This window comes from Eutrigla gurnardus, assembly GCF_963514095.1.
Source record: "Eutrigla gurnardus genome assembly, chromosome: 3".
NCBI lineage: Eukaryota > Metazoa > Chordata > Actinopteri > Perciformes > Triglidae > Eutrigla > Eutrigla gurnardus.
Window position 1 is genome coordinate 26270194 of NC_139917.1, and position 22304 is coordinate 26292497.

The 22304-nt window shown below is 44.2% G+C and overlaps 2 protein-coding genes across 4 annotated transcripts in view; one reads left to right on the top strand and one right to left on the bottom strand.

Annotated features, from left to right (window-relative positions):
- Window positions 1-22304, bottom strand: part of lrba (LPS-responsive vesicle trafficking, beach and anchor containing) — a 171081-nt gene that overhangs the window by 55592 nt on the left and 93185 nt on the right. For all 3 annotated transcript variants that reach the window (XM_084005725.1, XM_084005724.1, XM_084005726.1), the window contains exons 37-39: window positions 19075-19199; window positions 14277-14420; window positions 12614-12750 (exon numbers count right to left, since the gene is read on the bottom strand). In XM_084005725.1, the coding sequence (XP_083861851.1) occupies window positions 12614-12750; window positions 14277-14420; window positions 19075-19199 (406 nt within the window). The remainder of the gene's footprint in view (window positions 1-12613; window positions 12751-14276; window positions 14421-19074; window positions 19200-22304) is intronic.
- On the top strand, window positions 9668-11544 carry mab21l2 (mab-21-like 2). Its single transcript, XM_084005753.1, has one exon. It carries the CDS (start codon window positions 10115-10117, stop codon window positions 11192-11194), a length of 1080 nt encoding a protein of 359 aa, XP_083861879.1. The 5' UTR covers window positions 9668-10114; the 3' UTR covers window positions 11195-11544.

Genomic DNA, 22304 nt, shown 5'->3' on the forward strand with positions numbered 1-22304 from the left:
CATGGAATTCATTAATTACAATATGACATAACCTCAGTAAATAAGCCTTTTTCAACACAAAAGTGTTGTATTTTGGCTGAGATAGCATTCTCAGATGCCAAAGTATATACTATGGCTCTGCCTGTTATATATATTCAAGATCAGGGCTTCCTATTTTTTTACCCCATCACAGCTTAGACCGGGCCCACAAAGGGCAGAGTTAGAGGCTCAAAGGTGATGGGGAACAAAGGCTGGATAAGGCCACATGAGAGAAGGGAAGAGGGCTGTGAAATGCAGCAGACGTCCCCAAATCGAGGAGATCCTCTCCGCTGTCTTTGCGTTATCCCGATGCACGTTGGAAACCTTTAACTGGGACATAGTGCACAATATAAAAAGCACTCCTCAGACACCGGTAGCTACACACGGTATAAGACCTTCATAGTGCTGCAGGGCACCTGCACTGAAAGGGCTTAAATACATTCCTTGGTTCGTCATGCTCATCAGCAAACACTCGCACATCAGGAAAAGAGTAAAAGACTATATATGCTTTTCACCGACATTCAGAAAATCAATGAGACAGCCCAGAGCTGCCGCTGAAGCGCAGGAGGTGTTTTTAGCCCCGCTGCTATTGGCCCTCCACTCCCCCTATAAGCCGCCACGGCAAACATCACACAGGTTAAGATCGCTGACCGGCTCCTATCGCATTCTCCCCGCTTTCCTTCAATCTCTCATTTTGCCATTTAGTGATGGATAGGCTTTTTTGAGGGGGGGGGGGTTTGGTGCGGGGCTTCGCTGAAGTAAATTCTTTTCTAATCCGGCTATTGTCACCAGCTTAAGTGGGTGTGGGGTGAAAAGTACACCCTCTCTTGGGGAGTTGGGGTTTGGTTGTCCCGACTAAAAGAAGAGGGAGAGAATGGGTCTCAAAGGAATGGCTGCGGAGACTTTGGAGGATTGGAAGGTGACTCAATTGGAGCTACAGGTTTATCAGAGACGAGCGTTTTGAGTTACGACTGTAATACAGTGGATTCAATGACTGAGATTCTTCATTACTCTGAAGGCAGATCCATTGAGAAGCAATTCAACTAGTACAGCAGGATTCACGTAGATGTGTTTGGTAGATAACTATCTATTATCTATGCCCTTTGTGGTTGTAGAGAAGATACTTCCTGATTGTTTGGGGGATGGAGTTTATCCATCAGAGGCTAGAGGGTGTCGTATATACAGACTGTAATTTCTGCCTTTCAGCTACATATATTAAACTGACTTGACATGACTAAAGGCAGAAATTATTGATTTCTTTAGGCAGAACAAGCTCTAAAAGCAAACTTTGACATATCACCTTATAAAGTTGGTAAACATAAATGTAAAATAAAGTTATATACACATCCAGTAAACATTGAACAGTATTATTATTAATTTGCAGTTGTGCTTTGGCCACATGATGAATGGAAGTTTAATATTGGGTCTCCTAGAAGCTCATTTTTGGTCTGAAAATCTCCGTCTCTCACACTGCGGAATGTTAACAGGCTTCAGCCAGTTTCAGTCCACAATGTAGTGCTGGGCGGACAGTGAGCAGTGTGTTTATAATAGAATACACAATGACCCGCCTGCTGCATTTGGAAAGGATGCTGATTAAAGAGGGGTGAGAACTCAACGTTTAAAAGCAAAACAATTAGCTGAAAGAAGCTAAAACAGAGTTGGTGATAATTATGTAGCTCACTATAATTACAATTTGAAGCGCATCATCTTTTATCGTTATTGCAATCAGCGGTTTAGAGAAGTTAGGCCATGAAAGGTGTATTTACTCTTCGATTTGACTTCATCATCTGTTCATTCAAACGGCATCCATTCCTCCAGTCTTGCGTCTCCGGAGCCGAAACAAAGCTCGGTTGTGCTGATGTCTGCTACAAAAGGAGTCTTGGATGAGTAAGTAATCTGCAGAATGTCCCCATGGATGCGCCATTTCAACCAGACTGGATGGGTCATTAACCATAATGGCGATGGAGGCAGAAGAATTCAGCGATGTAACATTCTGCTCTCTGAGATGTCTTTACACAGAGGACGCATCAATGCTATCTTCTTTCTTTATTAAATCCAATACATCTGGTTAGAATCACTCTTGATTTCTTGAGAATTAACAGCTATGATACACATGATATCCTGTCATTGTACCTTTGTATTTATGAGGCATTCTACAATTAGAAACACAGATAAAAGGAAGCCCAACAAGGCACATATTTTCTGGAAGTCTTCGACATGTGGATCTAGTTTTATCATCTGAAATGCAGCGCGGACCTTTCTGACAAAACAAGACCACATTTACAATTCCAATTTCCAAAAAGCCGGGCCGGGCATCGATCTTTCAATTGGAGCTGGGTGTTTCTCTGACCTCGGCTGAATAAGCGAGGCTTGTGTGAACAGCAGGTACACAGGTGCTGATTGTAATATCAGTAGCCTACCAGGCAGACTGGCATCCATAAACAGGTCTATCCATCAGGCTGGTGTGTTGCCTTTGACACTCCGTGTCAGAGGCAGACGAAGGGAATAAATGATGGAGAGAGGGGATCAATCAAAGGGAGGGAGGGGAGGCACCTGCCCCCCTGACTGCCCCAGTCAAGCCCAGAGATGGAGCATGATGGAGGGGCTAGGCTCAGGTGCAAAGAGGGGGTGGCAGCTCTTTGTCTGGAGGTGCTTGGTTAAGTGTGGGCCAGGTCTCGGGCCGTGGTCGTGTTAAGGTCCAAAGTCAGGTCACAAACAGGGGGATAGAGGGAGGCCACGCATGTTTATAAGTGAGGAGAGACGGGCTTGTTGTTTGGGTGCTTGCGTCTGAGGGGAGAGCAGTTGAAAGGGAGACATTAGTCATCATTAGGTGGCAGGATGACAGTGTCTAATGGTTCTTTATGTGATTGCCAATGTGGCAATCGTCTTTCCTCGACCTGTCCTACCTGGTTACCGTCGCTGCAGAGGTTCATCAGGCTGCTCTGCACACGGTTCACCTCTCATCGAGGGTAAAAAAAAAAAAGAAGGTCTAACAAGGTATAATGTCTGCCATGCTAACCATCTTAGCTGAGCATGTTAGCACGCTAGCATTTGTTCATTTGAACCAAAAGTACAGCCGAGGCTGAAGAGAATGTCATTTGTTTTGAAGAAGCAAAATATTGGATACATTCAAATGTTGGCCTGATGATGGCGCTACATTTAAAAAAAGTTAAAGGGACAATTCGTCTGAAAATCATAAATAAATATTTTTCATCTTACCGTACTTTTCTGGTAATAAATCTAGGTTGTTTTGGTGTTGGGTTGGCTCGTTTTTAGCCTCAGAGACGTCTGCCTTCTCTACGATATAACCGACTATATTACATATATTGCTCGAAGCACAAAAAAGTCAACAGTAATCTTTCTGTGTCAGTCTGAGAATGGCCAAACACCAGAGGATATCTGACAAATAAAGAGTACAACAGATACGGGCCAGAAGCAAAAAGGATGAGTCAGTATCTTGGTTGCTTCAAAGCTCTGAGGCCCATTATTAACATGTCTTCCTCCATCATTCTTAAACACCCAACATCTGGCCAGGAGACCGCTGACCTCATCCCTACAGAATGAGTTAATCATCGCTGATATAACCTCACTCAAACAACTGGAGTGTAATATGAGAGACTATATCACGACCATCAATGTGGTCTGAGGGTCAGAAGTGAGAGGAGGTAGTGTGCATATGCATTTCCCGTTAGGGAGGCAGAGAGAGCGATAGATAAAGAGACCGTAAAGAAGGTAACGTGACTTTACGGCTCTACTGGGGAACAGAAACTCACTTCAGGAAGCCTTAAACCTTTATTTGGACTCATCTCCTCTAATTGGCTTAAATAATTTGTAATTGTTTGCACATGTCTTTACGTCGAGCTCGGACTGTGACTTGACATAAGCGGCGAGGCAAATCGAGGGGAGCGGCATGATAATAATTGGGTTTCCTGATGACTGGATGGGTCAAAGTGGGCTGTGGGGAATGATGCTGGAGATTAAACTGACCCTGGATGTTTAGGATTCCAGGAAATGGGGAAAATCCTAGAGGAACACGTGACGGCCCTGATGCTAACGAGTCCGTCTCCCGTTAAGGAAATGGTCTTGTGTCTCACAGGTGCTATAATTACTGTACCTGGCAAGCGAGGGGGAAGGGGGGCAGACAGTGAAAGAGTGAAGGAAAGAGGGGAAAGAAAGAGAGAAGGTCATCCCAACCCATCACTCCGCCCGCTGTTGTTGTGGTGCGGCTGAGCGATTTATTGACCATCCCAGGATGCACTCTGTCAGAGCGGACAAGGAGAGCGGCGGGAACGCGTGGCGGAGCGGCATGAAGGAGAGGGACGAGGGAGCGAAGGAGGCCGATATGAATGAGTGAGAGAGAGGGCATCCGTTTCCTTGGGCTCATAGATAATGACATACCTGCTTGGGCTGTCCGTTAGTCTTATAGCACACACTACTTAGGCTCTAACTGGAAAATCAATAGGCTCCTCTCTCGGAGACCCCTCGCTGCCATGGCTCTTTGTGATTGGCAGCAGCAGCCGAAGGTCGTCCCTGGTGACCATGAGAGTTTGGCGGAGCAAGCGGGAGGAGGAGGAGGAGGAGAGGGGTGCGGGCCCGGCAGTTTGACACTCTAGGGGGAGCTTAACGATATGGGACTGGTTGCTACATAACACCAGGGTGGTTTTCTTTGACTGAGTGACCGTCCATTCAGCCACTCCGGCTCGCCCCAAGGAGCCGTCACCACCCCGCTAATTAGTGTTACCAATGTCTTTTCAATGGGGGGTTCATCATTGCATAGTCCCATGTTGGACACTGACCTTTAGGGACAATTTACTGATATTCTTCCCCAAATACTTTTTCTGTCTGGCCTTTGGCTGAAACCTTTTTTTGGAAACTGTGGATTCAGACCAACTTGCATCAATTACAGTGAGTGTTGCATACAAGAAAACCAGGGGGTTGGAATTCTAACACGGCCTGATATTTACATTTAAATATACTTATTGCATCAGTTATACTGTATATCGATGCAACATACTATTGCATGATTTTTTAAAGTCATTTAAACATGCTTTGCTAGTCCAATAAAATGACCTGTTGACATTAAGATGCAATTTTAATAAATAAATTATTTTTTCTCCATCCATTGGTTTTTCCCTAAATGTGTCCCAGCAGCAAACTTTACACTAATACTATAAATAATAAGTAAACATCATGTACTTTATTTTATACCGACATGAGTACACAAGTTGTGAGCAAACCTATACCTACAACTTTGAAAAAACTTATTTTGTATTTCTTTATCTGTTGCTTAGACAGTCACACCATCCTCTTCAATATTTTTCATTTTTTGTTCTTGCCGTTAGCAGCTTTTTTATTTTCCGTGTGTGATGGATTGACTTTAATGTGCATTCCTGCTTTTTTTTTCTAGTATATATATATATTTTTGCCACTGTGAATAAACTACATACTCAAACCACAGTTAGAGTGAGTAAATAGTTTGCTACCAGGACACAGGAATAGTTTATAGCACACTCAAGAGTGCAACAGAGAGCTATGGGACGGTTCCTCCAATCAGATTAATGCTGCCATTTCTTTTAACCAATCAGCTGCAAGCAAAGCGAATTTCACTTCCTCATTCATGCAATATTAGTAGTCTCTAGAACTGGCTGTGCAACAATAACTCCACATGCAATATTGATGGCTTGCGTCTAAACACAGAGAGGGAGCTGCTAAACACGCACACAAGTACATACACACATCTGCTCCTCGACTTCATCGGTTCTGCTATCTGCCGAGCAGATGCAGGGGCCTTCCGGGCAATTAGTTGCCTGCGATGATTTTCTTTGAGCCCTTTATGGGGGGAGCAGCTGGGTCCGTCGGGGTTTGGGGAGGCAGCAAACAAAAATGTGTGAACAAAAGCATGAAAAAAAACATGTGCCCATGACGCTGGATGTGTGCGAGGTTTTGTTAGGTAGTGAGACGCTTTCCCCAGCACCTATCGTGTTTCCAGAGGAAGGAAAAGGCAAAAAGAACACTACCTAAAAATGCTTGGACACCGCCCTCCCCCCTCCCTTATCACTTGGAATTACAAAGTACACCAGCTCACGAAGACACAGCGAGGAAACTGTTGCACATTCTGCTTCAACACACCCGTTCTTTCTATTGTCTTCTTCAAATATCATGCCGACGAGCAGCCATTACATTTAGAGATGCATTACGAGCACCAAGGTCGGTGTTAATGTGGCTTTCTGCAGCTATGTTGTGAATCACATCAGGAGACTCGCAATCCAGATTAAAGATTCAACAAGTAGATCGACCACAAACATTTTACATTCACCATAAAACGACCAAATATGTTGGTACGTAGGTTGTTTTGCTAATTGTGAACCGCGTTAAGGAAAGAGCAGAGTGCACACAGCAATGAGCCACCTGGGGGTACTCAGCGTAATCTGGTAGGAGAGCGGAGGGAAAAGAAGAATAAAAGACGGACGGAGCAAGGACAGAAGAAGAGGAAAAACAAAAGATAAGAGGCATTGAGGTTAGTCATCAGCTGGCAGAGATTTGCACAGGCATGGACACTGTTTTGTGCTGGTGAGGGGATCACTGTGGAGTCGTCACACAGACTCAGATCAAAGAGCTCTCTGACAGGCCCCTGATCTTCCCTCCAGTCAATATAAACCAGGGGGGAACTCTTTAGGATCCATTCGGAACGTTTTCAGGAGATAAAGGGCACAAAGAAGTAGCAGTGGATGAATAAGTGAGGTGACTTTTGTCATTAAATATTTATAAATACTCTTACTATGGGGTGAAATCATGGGAAAACATACATATAAATACATTACAAAAACAAGATAATATTCCAAATACTCCTAAAAGTTGCTCCCAGATGTCCTTTTCCACCTATGAACGGTACGGCACATGAAACTTACACACACATGCAGTTTACTGAGGTCCTTCAATTTAAACGGGCAGAATGGACAGGGTGAATTAAATCCTCTGTTTCCAGTCCTTTCTAAATTGTAATACAAAATGAATACGGACGCTGAGATTCACAGATGCGCCAAAACAGATTCACGACGTCTCTATAAAAGCCTGCGTGGTCATTAAACTACTGTTAGCACGTCCTTCATAATATTTGGACACTTGCTCTCCAAGTAGCGTCAATTCATCTCTCTGGAGCGGTGAGCTTGATAACAAACAGTCACGGAGAAAATCAAAGAGCCGGACAATTATTAATCATTTATTGTCCGTCTGCTAAATAACGTTTCATTTGCGCATGATAGGGAGCGAAGGAACGCCAAATGTCAGTTAAACGTTTCTTTAAAATTTCCCAATAAGTCGAGGCTGCCAAGTGAGCTGTTGCTCGTCTTGCCACAGTTCTCTCCACACTCCGTTTCCAGGGAGAAAATCCAAAAAGAAGCTGCGTGTTCATTTAGTGGCTTGTGCATTAAATTCACATGAGAAAGAAGCAACTTATGTTTCCCTGTGAATGTTTTTCCTCTGTGGAGACTCAGAGGTAATTTTATTATTCTAGATGGGCAAACAAACCCTGCAGAGTCGAACCTGTGCAGAATATTACATCCTTGTCAAACGGTTTAAAATACAATATATAAAAAGAACAAATATGATGCAATCCCATGTAAATCTGATTTAATGCCTTTTAACTTGTTGACATCGGCTCAAATATTCAGCAGGTCCTCCAAACTGAACTGAATAATAAATTCTACATTGTTTTATCATAACTTACTCGACACTCCTTAAAGTCTCATCATGGCTTGCAAAAAAAAGGCAACATGATGAAGTCCAGAAGATGTGGTAACTATGGGTGGGGGGGGGTCATTCATCTTTGCCTTTTCTGAAATGTTTGTGGCTCACTTCCCTCGCATACTTGGCTACTCCATATCAGTAAATGGGTTTCTGGAAATCACGGCTGAATCAATAGTCTCCATTATGTTGAATTATTTCTGTAACAAGTGTCATGCATATTTTATTTGCATAGAAATAGCCCGGTCGTCTGAAATGAGGTTGCAGAGAAAATATGGCGACATTTTTTCCATAAGGCACCTATAGGCGAACTTATCCTCTCATATATAGGCCGATTTCTTTTTCTAAAATTACAGGAATTTTTGAACGACATAGACATTATGTCGCCATGCTATGTGGAATGAATAAGTGACGGGTTTGGAAATTAAAAGGCGTATTTAGCTGAAGTCTGGAGAGCAGAAAATGCCCAATTAGCGCCGTGTAATTTTGCGCCAAACGTCCAGAACGAGCGCGACCTCGTTAAGTGCGGACGCGTGTTAAAAGGCTGCAAACAGGCAGCAACAACACTCCGCACAAACATTTCACACTGCGGGTTTTTTTATATAAATATATATTTATTCCCAGCATGCCTCCATGTCTGAATGTGTCTCGCGCCGCAGCCGCGTGTCTGCGGGAGAAAGTAATGGCTTCTTCAGCCCTCCAACATGAAGTCTGGGTGACAACGCGACTTCAATTACAACGTCGGAGAGACCCGCGCTTCAATTATTCAGCATGGACAAGGTTCCCGGCGATGAACCCGCGGGCAAAGCAGTGCGCGCGTGAGCGCGTGCGCGTGTGTGTGTGAGAGAGAGAGAAGCCGCGGACACACGCCTAGTTTACAATTATTTGACCCGATCCAAAATATCGACTGTGAACATTAAATGTTCAACAAAATGTAAATATATTATATTATTTAAAGCTCATCAGGTGGATCTCAGTGACGTTCATTTGTCTGATGTTTTCACTCATAATTCAAGCTCGTCTGAGCCTATAAGCTGCAGGTGCACGCGACACATTCACCATTTTAAATACGCATTAACATAATTATAAAAAAAACACATTCAACAGCATTTTATAGTTTAGAAAAATACATATAATTTCACAGGGATATGATATAAACACAATCACCAACAATGATTTCCCCCTGAATAAACATAGAACTGGTCTTAAATAGGGAGAGTTAGTTAAAATAAGACTGGCATGAGTTGAGTTCGGTTTTTCCAGTTTTTAATTTAATTTACGAATAATGTCAGCCGACCTCGTCGTAGAAGTCTAACTGAAAGAAGAGCAAAGCCAGATGTAGGTTATACATATTCAGACTTTGCGTGACAGAAGTGGGACATGCTGCGTAATGCATGAGAACAAATGAGACTCGCTGTCAATGAAAAGAGAGAGAAAAACGCTTCGATTACAGCTTTTCAAAGAGGAGGAAGAAAAACACACAAAAAATACATTGAATTAAAAACGCAGAGAGGGGATAAAAGGAGACTTATCTGCAGGATAGTCTAAAGTTAGAGGCTGTCACTCACACTTTGCCTACACTCCTAATCCGCAGAACATTTACGCGCAAAGAATGGAGGAAAAAAAGCGTTTCTGCTGGATGTCTCCGAGGGTGCACACCGGAGTCTACCCGCATACACCTACTGGTTTGCGTGTTTTTTTCTCTCCTCCCCTGTGCCGAACTGGTGGAGCAGCGGACACTGGAGCCTCCGCGCGCGCCCCGATGCTCGCCGAGGCGGACTGGAGCTCCTCGCGCTCTGATTGGCTGGCCGCACTGACAGCTCCTGCACATGATTGCAGGGGGAGAAGCCCGGCCCCCTTTTCACTCTTGCTAAAGGAACCATTCATAAAGTACACGAGTCCAGCTCACAGCTGAGTGTGGACGAAATAGTGAGCGGGGGCAGAGAGGAGAGAAATACGGAGAGAGGAGATGAGTGCAGAAGATGTTTTTAACCTTTAGCGTCTGCAGCCCTGGACACGGATGGTGACCTCACAGCCCTCCACCTCCCCCCCCCAGCAGAACCTGAATATGAATCTACCTAGCGGTGCTGGAAGTGCTCATGACTTGGACTGATATTTAGCAGGCTAATACCAGTAGCATCCCTATCCGTTTCCTCCTCCTCGCACTGACGTCCATCCGCTGCGAGAAAAAAAAAGCCAAACAACTTTCTTTCTTTTTTCTCTCTTTTTTTTTGTGATCACACACTTTTTTTTCCTGCACGGGGAAGCGTTTTGCCTCTGGCGTGACCGGTAAGCGTTGGATCCGTCAACTTACTGCGACTCCCCGGTGTACAGCCCGGACCTCTGCCCGAACATGATCGCGACGCAGGCGAAGCTGGTTTACCAGCTCAACAAATACCACAACGAGCGGTGCCAAGCGCGCAAAGCGGCCATTGCGAAGACCATACGGGAGGTTTGCAAAGTGGTGTCGGATGTCCTGAAGGAGGTGGAGGTGCAGGAGCCCCGCTTCATCAGCTCCCTCAGCGAGATCGACGCGCGCTACGAGGGGATGGAGGTCATCTCCCCCAACGAGTTCGAGGTGGTGCTCTACCTCAACCAGATGGGGGTGTTCAACTTCGTGGACGACGGCTCCTTGCCCGGCTGCGCGGTGCTGAAGCTGAGCGACGGCCGCAAACGGAGCATGTCGCTGTGGGTCGAGTTCATCACCGCCTCGGGCTACCTATCGGCCCGCAAGATCCGCTCCAGGTTTCAGACCCTGGTGGCGCAGGCCGTGGATAAGTGCAGCTACCGCGACGTGGTGAAGATGGTGGCGGACACCAGCGAGGTCAGGCTGCGGATCAGGGAGAGGTACGTGGTGCAGATCACCCCGGCGTTCAAGTGCACCGGGATCTGGCCTCGGAGCGCGGCGCAGTGGCCCATGCCCCACATCCCCTGGCCCGGTCCGAACCGGGTGGCGGAAGTGAAAGCCGAGGGGTTCAACCTCCTCTCCAAGGAGTGCTACTCGTTGACGGGGAAGCAGAGCTCGGCGGAGAGCGACGCCTGGGTGCTGCAGTTCAGCGAGGCCGAGAACCGGCTGCTCATGGCCGGCTGCAGGAAGAAGTGTCTGTCCGTGCTGAAGACGCTGCGGGACCGCCACCTGGAGCTGCCGGGCCAGCCGCTGCAAAACTACCACATGAAGACCCTGCTGCTGTACGAGTGCGAGAAGCACCCGAGGGAGACCGACTGGGACGAGTCCTGCCTCGGGGACCGACTGAACGGCATCCTGCTGCAGCTCATCTCCTGTCTGCAGTGCCGCAGATGTCCCCACTACTTCTTGCCAAACTTGGACTTGTTTCAGGGAAAGCCTCACTCGGCCCTGGAGGCTGCTGCGAAGCAGACGTGGAGACTAGCGAGGGAAATCCTCACCAATGCTAAAAGCTTGGACAAACTATAAAGCGAGTGTTGGACAGAGCCGTGGGACATTTTTTGGGATAAAGCTTCAGAGGATGACAAAGACGATTCTGCAACTGATTCTCCGAGCAATGTGAAAAAAGTAAAAAAAAATCAGTAAGAAAAAAAAAATGCAGCGAGCAAAACAAGAATTTTTTCTTTTTTTTTTTTTAAACTGAGCAATTTGGTCTCTTCCAGAGAGAAAGTCAAGGTACATTTTCAGACAAATGTAATAACCTTCAGTTGTCTTCTTTAAATGTTTTCACGAAGTGAATAACTTTTATTTAAATATATGCACAAAATCGTCAAGTGAAAGAATAAAAAAAAAAAAAAAATGTAGCGTGCCAAGTTCAATTCTTTTTCATTATGTGACTCAAAAAGAAATGTTAATAAAAATGTTGCAAATTAAATTACAACTTGGCCTCGTGTCTTGACGTGTTTTGACAGCTCACGTGACAGACATCTGTTGCATTTTGATTTTTTTTTTTTTTTGTCTGATGAAGAGAATCATTTAAAGGGATTTTTTTTGAGGAGAAAGGGCTGACCTGGGATCAACACTGGGAAAATATTTTTTTTTATTTATTTAAATGAACAGTCGTCTTTAGGCCCGTCCGTTATTCTTCACACTGACAGACTGAAGGATCTCAGGATGAATGTAAATCAGCGGACTGTGTTAATATTCAGGCCTGGGAGCATCTTTAACGGGGCCTACAGCAAAACCGAAGCCTTAATCTGGTTATCGTCGTTTACGTGACACACACTTATTAATTAGTTTGCGTTAATAGAGGCTAATGTGAAAATTAAAATCAATGCGGACGTGGTTGAAATGATCCTCTTTAAATTAGATGTTTAAAAACAAATAATTTCACGCGGCGTTAAAGTGAACCGACGACCACCTGTGGGTCAGCAGTTAACACGGAGCCACCAATATTAGTCCAAACGTTACACTCTATTACTCCTCAACCCGAGCACTATTTATCTGCAATTTATTATTATAATTATTATTATTAAATATATGTTGAAAAAATGAGGGTGATCATTACTAATGGGAAGGCCACGTGCAGATATGTTAGCCATAATGAAAGTTTGATTTTTTATTTATTATGAAAAACAAAGACTATATTATCACCACAATATAAAATGGTGTCGTGGGGTTATATTTACTTTTTGAAATATTCATCAAGAAAAATATTTATATATAATTAAAAAACTATATTTGAATTCCCATTTCAATTCAAATACAGTCATAATGCAAGATACGACCTTAAATGCTCATTTTAAACAACACGTGCAGATATTTTGGATAAAACTCGGGCTACTGGTTTTGTACTTTTTTTATTTTTTTTTAACCAGCAATGGAGGAGAGACGAGCCTCAACACGCTGACAGTCCGAGACGTGATCGATGGAGCTCCAGTGTCTTACCTTCGGATCGATGGCCTTGAAGCCCGGCTCGTCTTCATCCACCTCGAAGTAGAGCTCGGAGGCGGTGATGGACAGGGTCCCCCTCACCACCGCGGCCGGAGCCACCAGCTGGGCGCCGGTGCTCAAGTTCACCGGGCCTGCGGGGAGGACAGACAAGAGAGACACGCCGGTCAGAGAAACGAGCGCCTCCGCGGAGGAAAACACGCAGCAAGGTAAACCCAGAACAGGGCCTTCGATCCTCCATGCGGTTAGTGGATAAATACAGCTGACACGTGGGGGAGATTACGAAGATAACCATCGCGTGTGAGGCTGCTTCTCACACACACACAAATATGTTTATAATATGCATTATTGTTGTATATTCAAACTGCTACAGTGCATTTTTGTTCATAAAATGTATAATCTACAATTAATCGACACACATAATAGAAACGTGGATGTCTACCGTGATATAATAACATATTTAAAAGGCAAAGTGTCCTAAAACTCGCACTTCTTTTTTTATAAAAGTGTTCAACTTTGCCAGTCAGAACGCGTTGACTGCGGACGTCTGGCCGAGGCTCGGTTTAATCTCTCATCAATCTTAATTTATGCCAGCGTGACAATGAGAGGCGGCATCGAGGGAGCTGCGCGTGCAAAGCTCCGCGCGCCTCTGCGCTCACACGAGGCCATTGTGTTTGCAGATGTGCGCCGCGGAGGAAGGAGGCTCGCAGCCCGGCTTGATTTCCCCGAGCGCCCCGCTCTCGGAAAACCGATGGGATAAACAGAGATATTCATTTTCTCTGCATCTCCCGCGAGTACTGACACGGAGTTGAAATAACATGTTTTTTTGGGGGGAAGGAGGGGGGGGGCTCCATTCAAAAACATTCAAGTCCACCTGAAGCAGACAGCTGCTTAGAGGAGAAGCTCTGCTCTCCTCTCAGTAAACACGTCACTTTATTAGACAGGATCCGACGTTTAATCCTATTGTCCTCCAGTCGCGTTATTTTAATAGCGCTCTGAGCCCCATTAATGCAGCTCAGTCTGCTGAGAAAAAAAATAAGGATTACACGCAATCCGATTAGCGGACTTTATGATATTTAATTAGGCTTTCCTTGAATATCAGACGAATCAAAAGCAACAAAAGGGGGTCTGACACCATCGTGAGTATGAAATGCAAAATAAGGTTGTGTTGAAGGCTAACAGGCTGGTGAAGGGAGGGGGGATCAGATAATGTCCTATTCCAGCATTATCCTGGGATAAACTCAGCTACTGCTGGTTAAAATGTGTGTGTGTGTGTGTGTGTGTGTGTGTGTGTGTGTGTGTGTGTGTGTGTGTGTGTGTGTGTGTGTGTGTGGAGGAGCTGTGTTCTCTCCAGCAGCATTTAGCATATGAAGGCACAATGAGAGCAGAGGTATAACGCTGTGTAAGGCTTTCATTAAGTCGGTTTTCCTGGTAAACGAGGGCTCCTCAGTGCTGAACGCATGTAAACAACACACTGAGATATCAAAGCAAAACGGTAAACATCATATGGGATAAATCTATGAGGTCCTGTGGGAGAGATACGGTGCATCATATCTGCAAAGTGGACCTTGTGGGCTGTTGTTGAGTTCTGAACGTGACAATGTTGTGTATTTGGTCTGAGCTGCAGGACAAACAGCAAGAAGACGAGGCGTTTCTTTACCTGTTAAGTTCTCCAGGTCCTTGTCCTCCAAGGATGACAGAGTTTCATCGTCTCCGTCGAGTAACGTGTCACTTTCTGAGTTCTGGTTCCCCAGAGCCTGACTCCTGATGGACTGCTTGCCTTTGAGAACGTCCTCTTCAGACGCTGGAGGATTGGGGGGGGAGGAAAAGAGGCGTTTTTTAATTTTATTTTGCCTTTAATACATAACATACACAATGTTATGCATGACATTACATTTATTTTACACTGTAGTGTAGCTTAACACAATAAACATGTTTAACTTTGTTGCAGTTTTCAAGGCTTTCAAAAAATCGCATCTGAGCAAAATTGTATTTTTTGAAGTGAAACCAAACACCCGACTCAGCAAACTAAAAGCAAACCGTCACTAACTGTAAACAATGGCAGCGGAAAAGTTATTTCAAGATCGACTAATAAGCGGTTGTGTTCTAATTTGAGCTGTCAGCTTCGTCTCCACTGCCTCGGTTTAAACCAACGCACTAGTGGCGCAGTAGCAAATAAAAACTAAGGAGCGTAGAAAATTAGATTAGATTATAATCTAATTTTTATTTTTACAACGAATAAAACACATTCATTTGAGTAAAACATTATTTTTATGTTTTTGTCAGCCACTAAAGGGTATAAATATGTGAAAAAAGGCCTGTTTTATAACATGTAGTGGGTTCTGCCTCTAATAAAACCATTTACAAAGTTGACAAGCGCTGCCGTTTAACCTACATTCAGTTAAACTTCAGTCCTGGAGGACAAACAAGGAGCAGCAGGAGGCTGCAGACTGACATCATGATAACCCTAAATGCATCAAAACAAACACCAACTCCAACAGAGATTATCTGAAACAAAAGACGTCGGTCTTGATCTCAACTCGACATGACTTGAGGTTCCAAATGGATTATTTAAGAAAAATGGTAATCTGCAAACATTTACAGAGCCCTGCATTCCCTCGTGGTGCCGGGTAAAGATCCACAGACACAAGTCCACGGCACCAAGTCCTCCCTCTTTGTAAACATAGCTGGCAGTGTTTTCTAATCCGGCGTTCTGGTCAAAGCAACGCAGGTTTAATCCGGCGAGACGCCGAACACATACCGAGTGGATTTCCCCCCCCCCATCATCACCTGAGGGGAGATCGATTGCACTTCCTAAAAATGCACGGCCGCATCATGTGGCGATACGCTTTGAAACTGCTAGAGGAGCCCGGATAAAAAATCTCTTGTCATGGAAAATATGCAGCTCACTGATATTTAGAATGGTCTTCCTGTAATTAAGCCTCCCTGGAGGATTCTTTAGTTAGCAGCACCGAAATTACTACCAGCTCCTCTAATACGTACCACATGCCATTGTATTCACACCAAGCGAGTGGACAGGGGGGGGACTTATCGTGGGCTCAAAACACAGAGATGTATTTGAACTTCTGTGCATTTCACTGTAAACATCCTCGTATCGCATGCTACCAACTTACAGTGTCGAGCTGATCCGGGCTCCTTCTCCTTAGTCCGAGTTATTAATAGTTCCCCATGACACACACTGAAGTAAGGGCAACAAAAATACTGACCACTCAGAGACTATGAGAACAGCAAGAAAAGCTATTTTCACCGGAGTCATGTCGCACGTAAAAAAAGAAATGTGCACATAAGTGACAGGCTACGTGCTAACTTCTCACTCTGTTCTCAAAGTGGGTACTGTTTATTTTTTTTTCTTCTTTTAATTTGACAACTCTGAGGTTTTGGTGGTGTGTGTGTGTGTGTGTGTGTGTGTGTGTGTGTGTGTGTGTGTGTGTGTGTGTGTGTGTGTGTGGATTTAAAATAAAAAATGTGTGTGGAATTAACTGAAATTAAGGGTTGTGAGTAATTCCAATAGCAAAGGGAATGAAAAAAAATAAAATAAAATATCTAGACGCAAACTCACAACGTTCATTCCATTTTTAAAATGTAATTTCAATTAAAGCGTAATTTTCAAAGATTACAGCAATAAACGGTCCATGCAGAGAGTGGACGTGCCACACCTAGCGGGGCACTTCAAGCCCATCACTCATCACGCGGCGAGCAGAAAACGTGCATTCAATCCCAACAGGTTACACTTTTTTCCAGGAGCCCCATTTCCCCCGACTGAGAGGTTCAACTACCTGCTTATACAACCCAAGGCATGCATGGTCACAGCAATTAAATTGTCAAAATTAACAAATTTGTTTTTAACGGGAGCGTAGCCAGGAGTGTGGTCATGAGGCGAGTATTGATTACCAGAACAGAGACATTAGTCTTCAGGTATTTACTCTGCCACCTCTGCTACACGGGCCCTGGACCAGACCAAATCAATCCCCAGAAAAGATGGTTCTTTCCAGGCATAAATACAGAACAGCCTACTCAAGCCTACTGGCAGCCACACACACACACACACACACACACACACACACACACACACACACACACACACACACACACACACACACACACACACACACACACACACACACACACACACACACACACACACACACACACACACACACACTCTCCTGTGGAAATCATCTTGGCGCTGTATGAATGATAACGGTTGTCTATACCCTTGACTCAGAAATGCATATTTTCTCCGTTTGACTGAAAAGAAACTCTTCTTTAAAAAAGAAAAAAAAAGGGAAAACTAACACCTTGTTACAATCGATCGCTCGGGTAAAAATGCTAAATATTTTCCATTCTACTAATTTTCTGATCAAGCGTGAGATCTGAAAAGTGCAGCCACAAGAAGCTAGAAAATTAGGGTAAATTCAGGCTTGATCTTATACTAAATATTTTCTTAGGGGGGGGTGAGGCTGCATCTCCCCCCCTCTCTGCATCTGATGAATATAATTACAGCCAGATATGACCTTTGTGCTCTGTTTGAAAACTCAGCCCTGCATTCTCATCTTGAGCTGCACTTCCGTAACAAATGTCGGGTCGACTAAAACAAGACGAAAGGTTACATCAGAAAATGGATGCCGGCAGGCTTCAATGTCAAAGAGTTATTTTAATGATATATTCCCGTACTTTAGCCGGCCAGTATAATCTCTGGAGGTAGCGTACCCTCGCCACAACTGGCTGCTGGCTATTTTTACACAGACTTGACTTTGAAACCAAATGTTTGCAGGAATTTGTATTTTTTTTCTTCTTCTTCTTCTTCCCAGTGAAGAGTACATGTAGCACATACGCTGGAATAGTTTTAAATAAAATTGAATACCAAAGCAAAATACCTGAACGAGCGAATCAAAGAACGCCTCCGACACATTTTCATCAGATAAAAAGGAAGTCAATGACGGCGCATAAGTGATGTGTCTGTTCTCCGTCATGAACTAGCTGAAGAGGGGGGGGGGGGAATTAAGATGGAAAACAAAGTCAAATTCTGCAGAAGAACGGCGAGCAGCTGGCCTCGGTCTCCAGCTGCCTCCACGCTGCAGCCATTACTGCAGGACCACAAGTCTCCCAGGATCCCGGGATCCCCAACACTTATTGCTTTTAGATCACAATGCTATCGACTCCTGTCACACCTGCCGTTCGTCTTGAGGTCACATTTAAGGGGGACTCCCGCAGGTGACACATTGAGGACAATTCTTTTTGGTCCACGAAAAGGCCGTCTATAGGAGCGTGGAGCCGGTCGGGCTGGTGAACGGAGGCCCAGCACCACCATGATTGCAAACCCTGGTGTGTGCTGGAGTGGTTTTTTGCAGAAATGAGGGATTACATGCACTCTAGGAGAGAAATGTGACTCCTGGTGTTAATGCAGGGACATGTGTCATTTAGATATTGTGGTCATAAGCGACTGCTGGGAACGTTAACTCCTTCTCAGAATAGGTGGGTTCAGAATCGGCACCTGTCTTTACAGAAACAGTGAATTGATTGGACCCATTTAAATACTAAAGGGGGAATAAATCAATGCTGTCCGTTTAAAGGAGAATTCTGCACTTTGGGTAATAGACGAGTATTGACAACGTTTCTCCATACATGAGATTTTCCCACATTTTAAAGAGGCTCAATGTAGATTCTTTCTTCAAGGAGGTTTGGTCGACTGAAATCTGTGTTTCACTAGTATATTATTTAAGCTTAAGGACCAATACAACTTATGTTAAACATACAGTTTCATCAACGGCCTCCCACTTGACATCAAAGAAGCTACATCCATTGCAATGTTTAAGTCCCGTCTTAAAACTCACCTCTTTACCCCAAATTTTGGTTGAAACTAATTCTTCATTGTTTTATCATTTTCCTCTGATGTTTTTATTATTGTTCTATAATCTGTTATTATTGTAAATTGATTTATTGGAAAGTGTATCGAGACCATGTACCATGGTGATTTTGCACTTTAAATAATAAATTGATTGATCTTAATTATACAAAACATTTCATTCGGACTAGAAATGATGCATATTTTGCTCGAACATATTAACCCAAAACACCTCCTCATTCAAAGCTAGAGAACAAAATAGAGGACGAATGCTACTTACCGCTGACATCAGGCACTGTAACGCAGCAAAGAAAAAAAAGAATGCACAAAAATTCACATTTCATCTCATCCACAGCACACTCAGTTCACAAACGTCCCACGAACAGAGGAGTCGCCTAATGGGTGCCAGAGTTTAGAATCACCTTTGTGAAATTCAAATGAGGGTGCCATTTTACTGTGTCTTGTGGTACAATAAATCTTTTATTGCAACGGGAAGACTAATTTTTATTACCATGTACCTGGCGCTACCACCGAGTGAGTGGGGGGGGGAAAGGGAGTGCAGACAAACGGGAACACGGCTGACGGGACTGACCGTGATCCGCCGCCGCTCTGAGCGTGGCCTCGGAGTGAGCGGATCCCGAGGGGTTCCTGATGAAGCGACGTCGTCGCCTTAAATCGTCCTCCCAGTAGTCCAGGCGCCAGAACTCCCTCGGCCGGCTGCAGCGAGACAGAGGTAGCACATGTGTTAGCAATTACCAGCCAGCATGGTATAGCAGCCCAGCATTAGCACTCGGGCCCAGCGAACATAAAGCAAGCATTGTGTTTGGTGTTTTTAGGTTTTTCTCTCAGAATCACTTTTTTTTTTTTAGACAACAAGCGAACACCAAATCATTGTACTTGACAACGATTGTCTCCATCTTAGAGGGAAAGGTGGTGCCTTTTTTACCCCCCTCCCTCACTAACTACATCACGGTGGAATGAGCAAATGACAGCGTGATCATTTTCCACACACTTGTGTGGCACATGCCTCCATTCTAGGCTCATTTCAGGCCCAGCAGGACGCCTCTTTCAGGGCTCACGGCTAGCAGGATCAGGCCATTACAAACGACGAGGAGGGGGTGGATAGCATTACCAATATTAATCAATGTCCACACAACCCATTCCTCTTTCACATCTACATCTCCCTTTACCACGCATGGTCAGTAAATCATTCTTGCTCTCGAGGAAAAGAAAGTGTTAACTTTTAATGAGGAGTCATCGCCACATAACACCACCTGTCTGTACTGAAATATCACTTCTATCTTTGAAACAATCTTAAATATTCATCACCCATGGCACGAAGGCATAAGAAAATCATTTTTCTCATCACACAAACAGTTGTTACTTTTCCAGTTTAAAGGGTTTTTAATTTAATTCCGTATGAAAATCCATTTCTTTGAAATGTAAAAGGAGCTCAGGCGTTCATGATTAACAACTCAGGTGAGGAGGGAAAAACAACATGCACTTGGTTCGTCAGCGAGACTTAATCCTGACTGTCTGGCTCGAGTCAAATAGTCATTTTACTCTAAATGTTCTCATGAGAAAAAATACTCTGGGGGAGTAAGAAAATCATAGCGTAAGGCTCGTCCTGGAGTTCAGTTCATCGTAGATGTTCCTCAAAGCCACAGCAACAATTTCCATGGTTTCTGGAAACTGTAAATATCTTTAGTTCTGCTGGGTTGTGTGAATATCCGCTCTCATGAAACATACAGGACATTTAGAGATGTGCTAGCTACTATTTAGGAGCAAAATATTTCATATTCTTTATATTTTATATTCTCACAGATTAACCTTTTTGAAAAGTAGAAAAAAAAAAAACAAGAAAAAGAAAAAAGCTGACGACAAGAAGATTTAAACGATACTAAATATTTCTAAACCAATAAAAACAGAACCATGAGCAGGTTATTCATAAGTGGCTGCAGTGCATCCTGTGAAGGTGTAGGAAGACACAGTTTATGGTTTCAGTGGCATAAACTGTAGGACGGGAGGAGCCCTCCATACTTTATGTGATCTACTCCTGAACGCTGCTCTGGCCGGGGGCTCCTCACAAATCTTCACTCCAACACCACTGATCACACGGGGGCCTCTAAAGGGGAAAGGAGCTTAACTCCTGAAAATAAATACAATTTCCAAGCGGGTCCTTTAGAACCCTGCATGGCCCGGCTAATGAAAAACATTGATTATTTGATTTATCTGGACAAAAAAAACAAAAAAAATCCCAAAAGGCTGGATGACGGGTAGAGAAGACAACTTCAATATGAGATGTTTGGGAAATTAAAATGGCATGAATGGGGAATGGGAATGGGGTTGGAAAAGACACAAGGGACGCGGGTCTGTGCAGGACCAGATTTCTCACCAGTGACAAAGACCCTGCTCCGTGTTTGCATGTGATAGTCTCCCAACGCAAATGGCCACTTCATCATCCTGCCTGCAACGGTATTCATCTATGAAAATAATTATCAAGGTTGTGCACGGCACACAGCCCTGAATCGGGACGCACTCGTCTCTCATCTCATGGAAGAGGGAGGGGTGGGGTGGGGGGGGGTTAGTCTGTCTGATTCACACAATACACATTAATCCATCAGGAGGGGAACCATTGGCTGGAGTAATTAGTCAAAGCATGGAGGGGGGGGGGGAGGTCCGCCAGTCATATTCATCCAGCGCAGGATGAACCGGCGACAATGGAGGCCCTAATGATGGGGTGAAGGAAGAGGTGGACGCACGATGAAAGATACCTCGTCATCAATCCCCGATGAGAGCGCCGGCGTAACAAGAATGGAGATGTACACCCCCCCCCCCCTCCATACCGCACACTGAGCGTGTTTCCACAAACATGATAAATTATTCAGAGCTCATCCATCCTCCGAGAGCATCCTTGGCAGAATTTACCGAGGCGCCATTCTTCAAAATAACAACAATTAAAATAACAAAAGGGCCGGCGTTGTGCGGCGGCTCACGCCAACCACTTGTGTAATTAGTAATTAGTCCGGTCATAAAAGGTGTCTGGAAGGCCGGCTCGTTAAGCCTGAAGGGGACCGTTGTCTGATGATGAAAGACAATCCGACAGGAGAGTCGATTCCTTCAAATCCGGGGGCAACGACTTGGAGCCTTGCATGTGCTAGCTGTAGTTTGTGTGTACTAAAGAGAATTTGTTGGGCCGTTCTAATGTAGACCACATTGGCTACTGATGAAACGGACTCCGGAAGAGTTTTATGTGAAGTAGTAAATAGTAATTACCTTCTTTTTTTTCCTCTCTCTCTCTCTTTTGGATGCTCTTCAGGTCTCTGTAGTTGTAAATTTGAGGACGTTTACCTACAGGATGAATGGTGAAGCTCAAGTTTCTCCTTCTATGTGGCCCTGATGCTCTCTCTCTCTCTCTCTCTCTCTCTAATCAGGTAACAAAACAGTTAATACCTTCAATTTAATAAAGTAAAAAATAAGACATCAACACGCTGCTAGGAGATACTGGTCGGCTCATTCAGAGCTACGATTATTTGTCCATTTGCTTCCTTAACAGAGCAGACGACCAGCAGCTCTGGATGATGAGGTGAAATACATATAAATTATTTATTTATTTAATTGTGAGTGTCCAGATAGAGAGCTGGCTCAGTGACATACATTAACAATGTCCTCTACAATAAACTAGCCCTGACACATGGGTGCACATGTGTTTACAAGAACGTATAAATGACTAAAATCCCTTTGTTTGAATGACTACAGTTATTAAAGTCAGTATTCTAGTCAGTTTAAAGTCGATAATACCAAAAGCCAGAATGCTACCAT

Coding starts and splice junctions, on each gene's coding strand:
- mab21l2 (XM_084005753.1), top strand. CDS start 10,115: ATGATCGCGACGCAGGCGAAGCTGGTTTACCAGCTCAACAAATACCAC.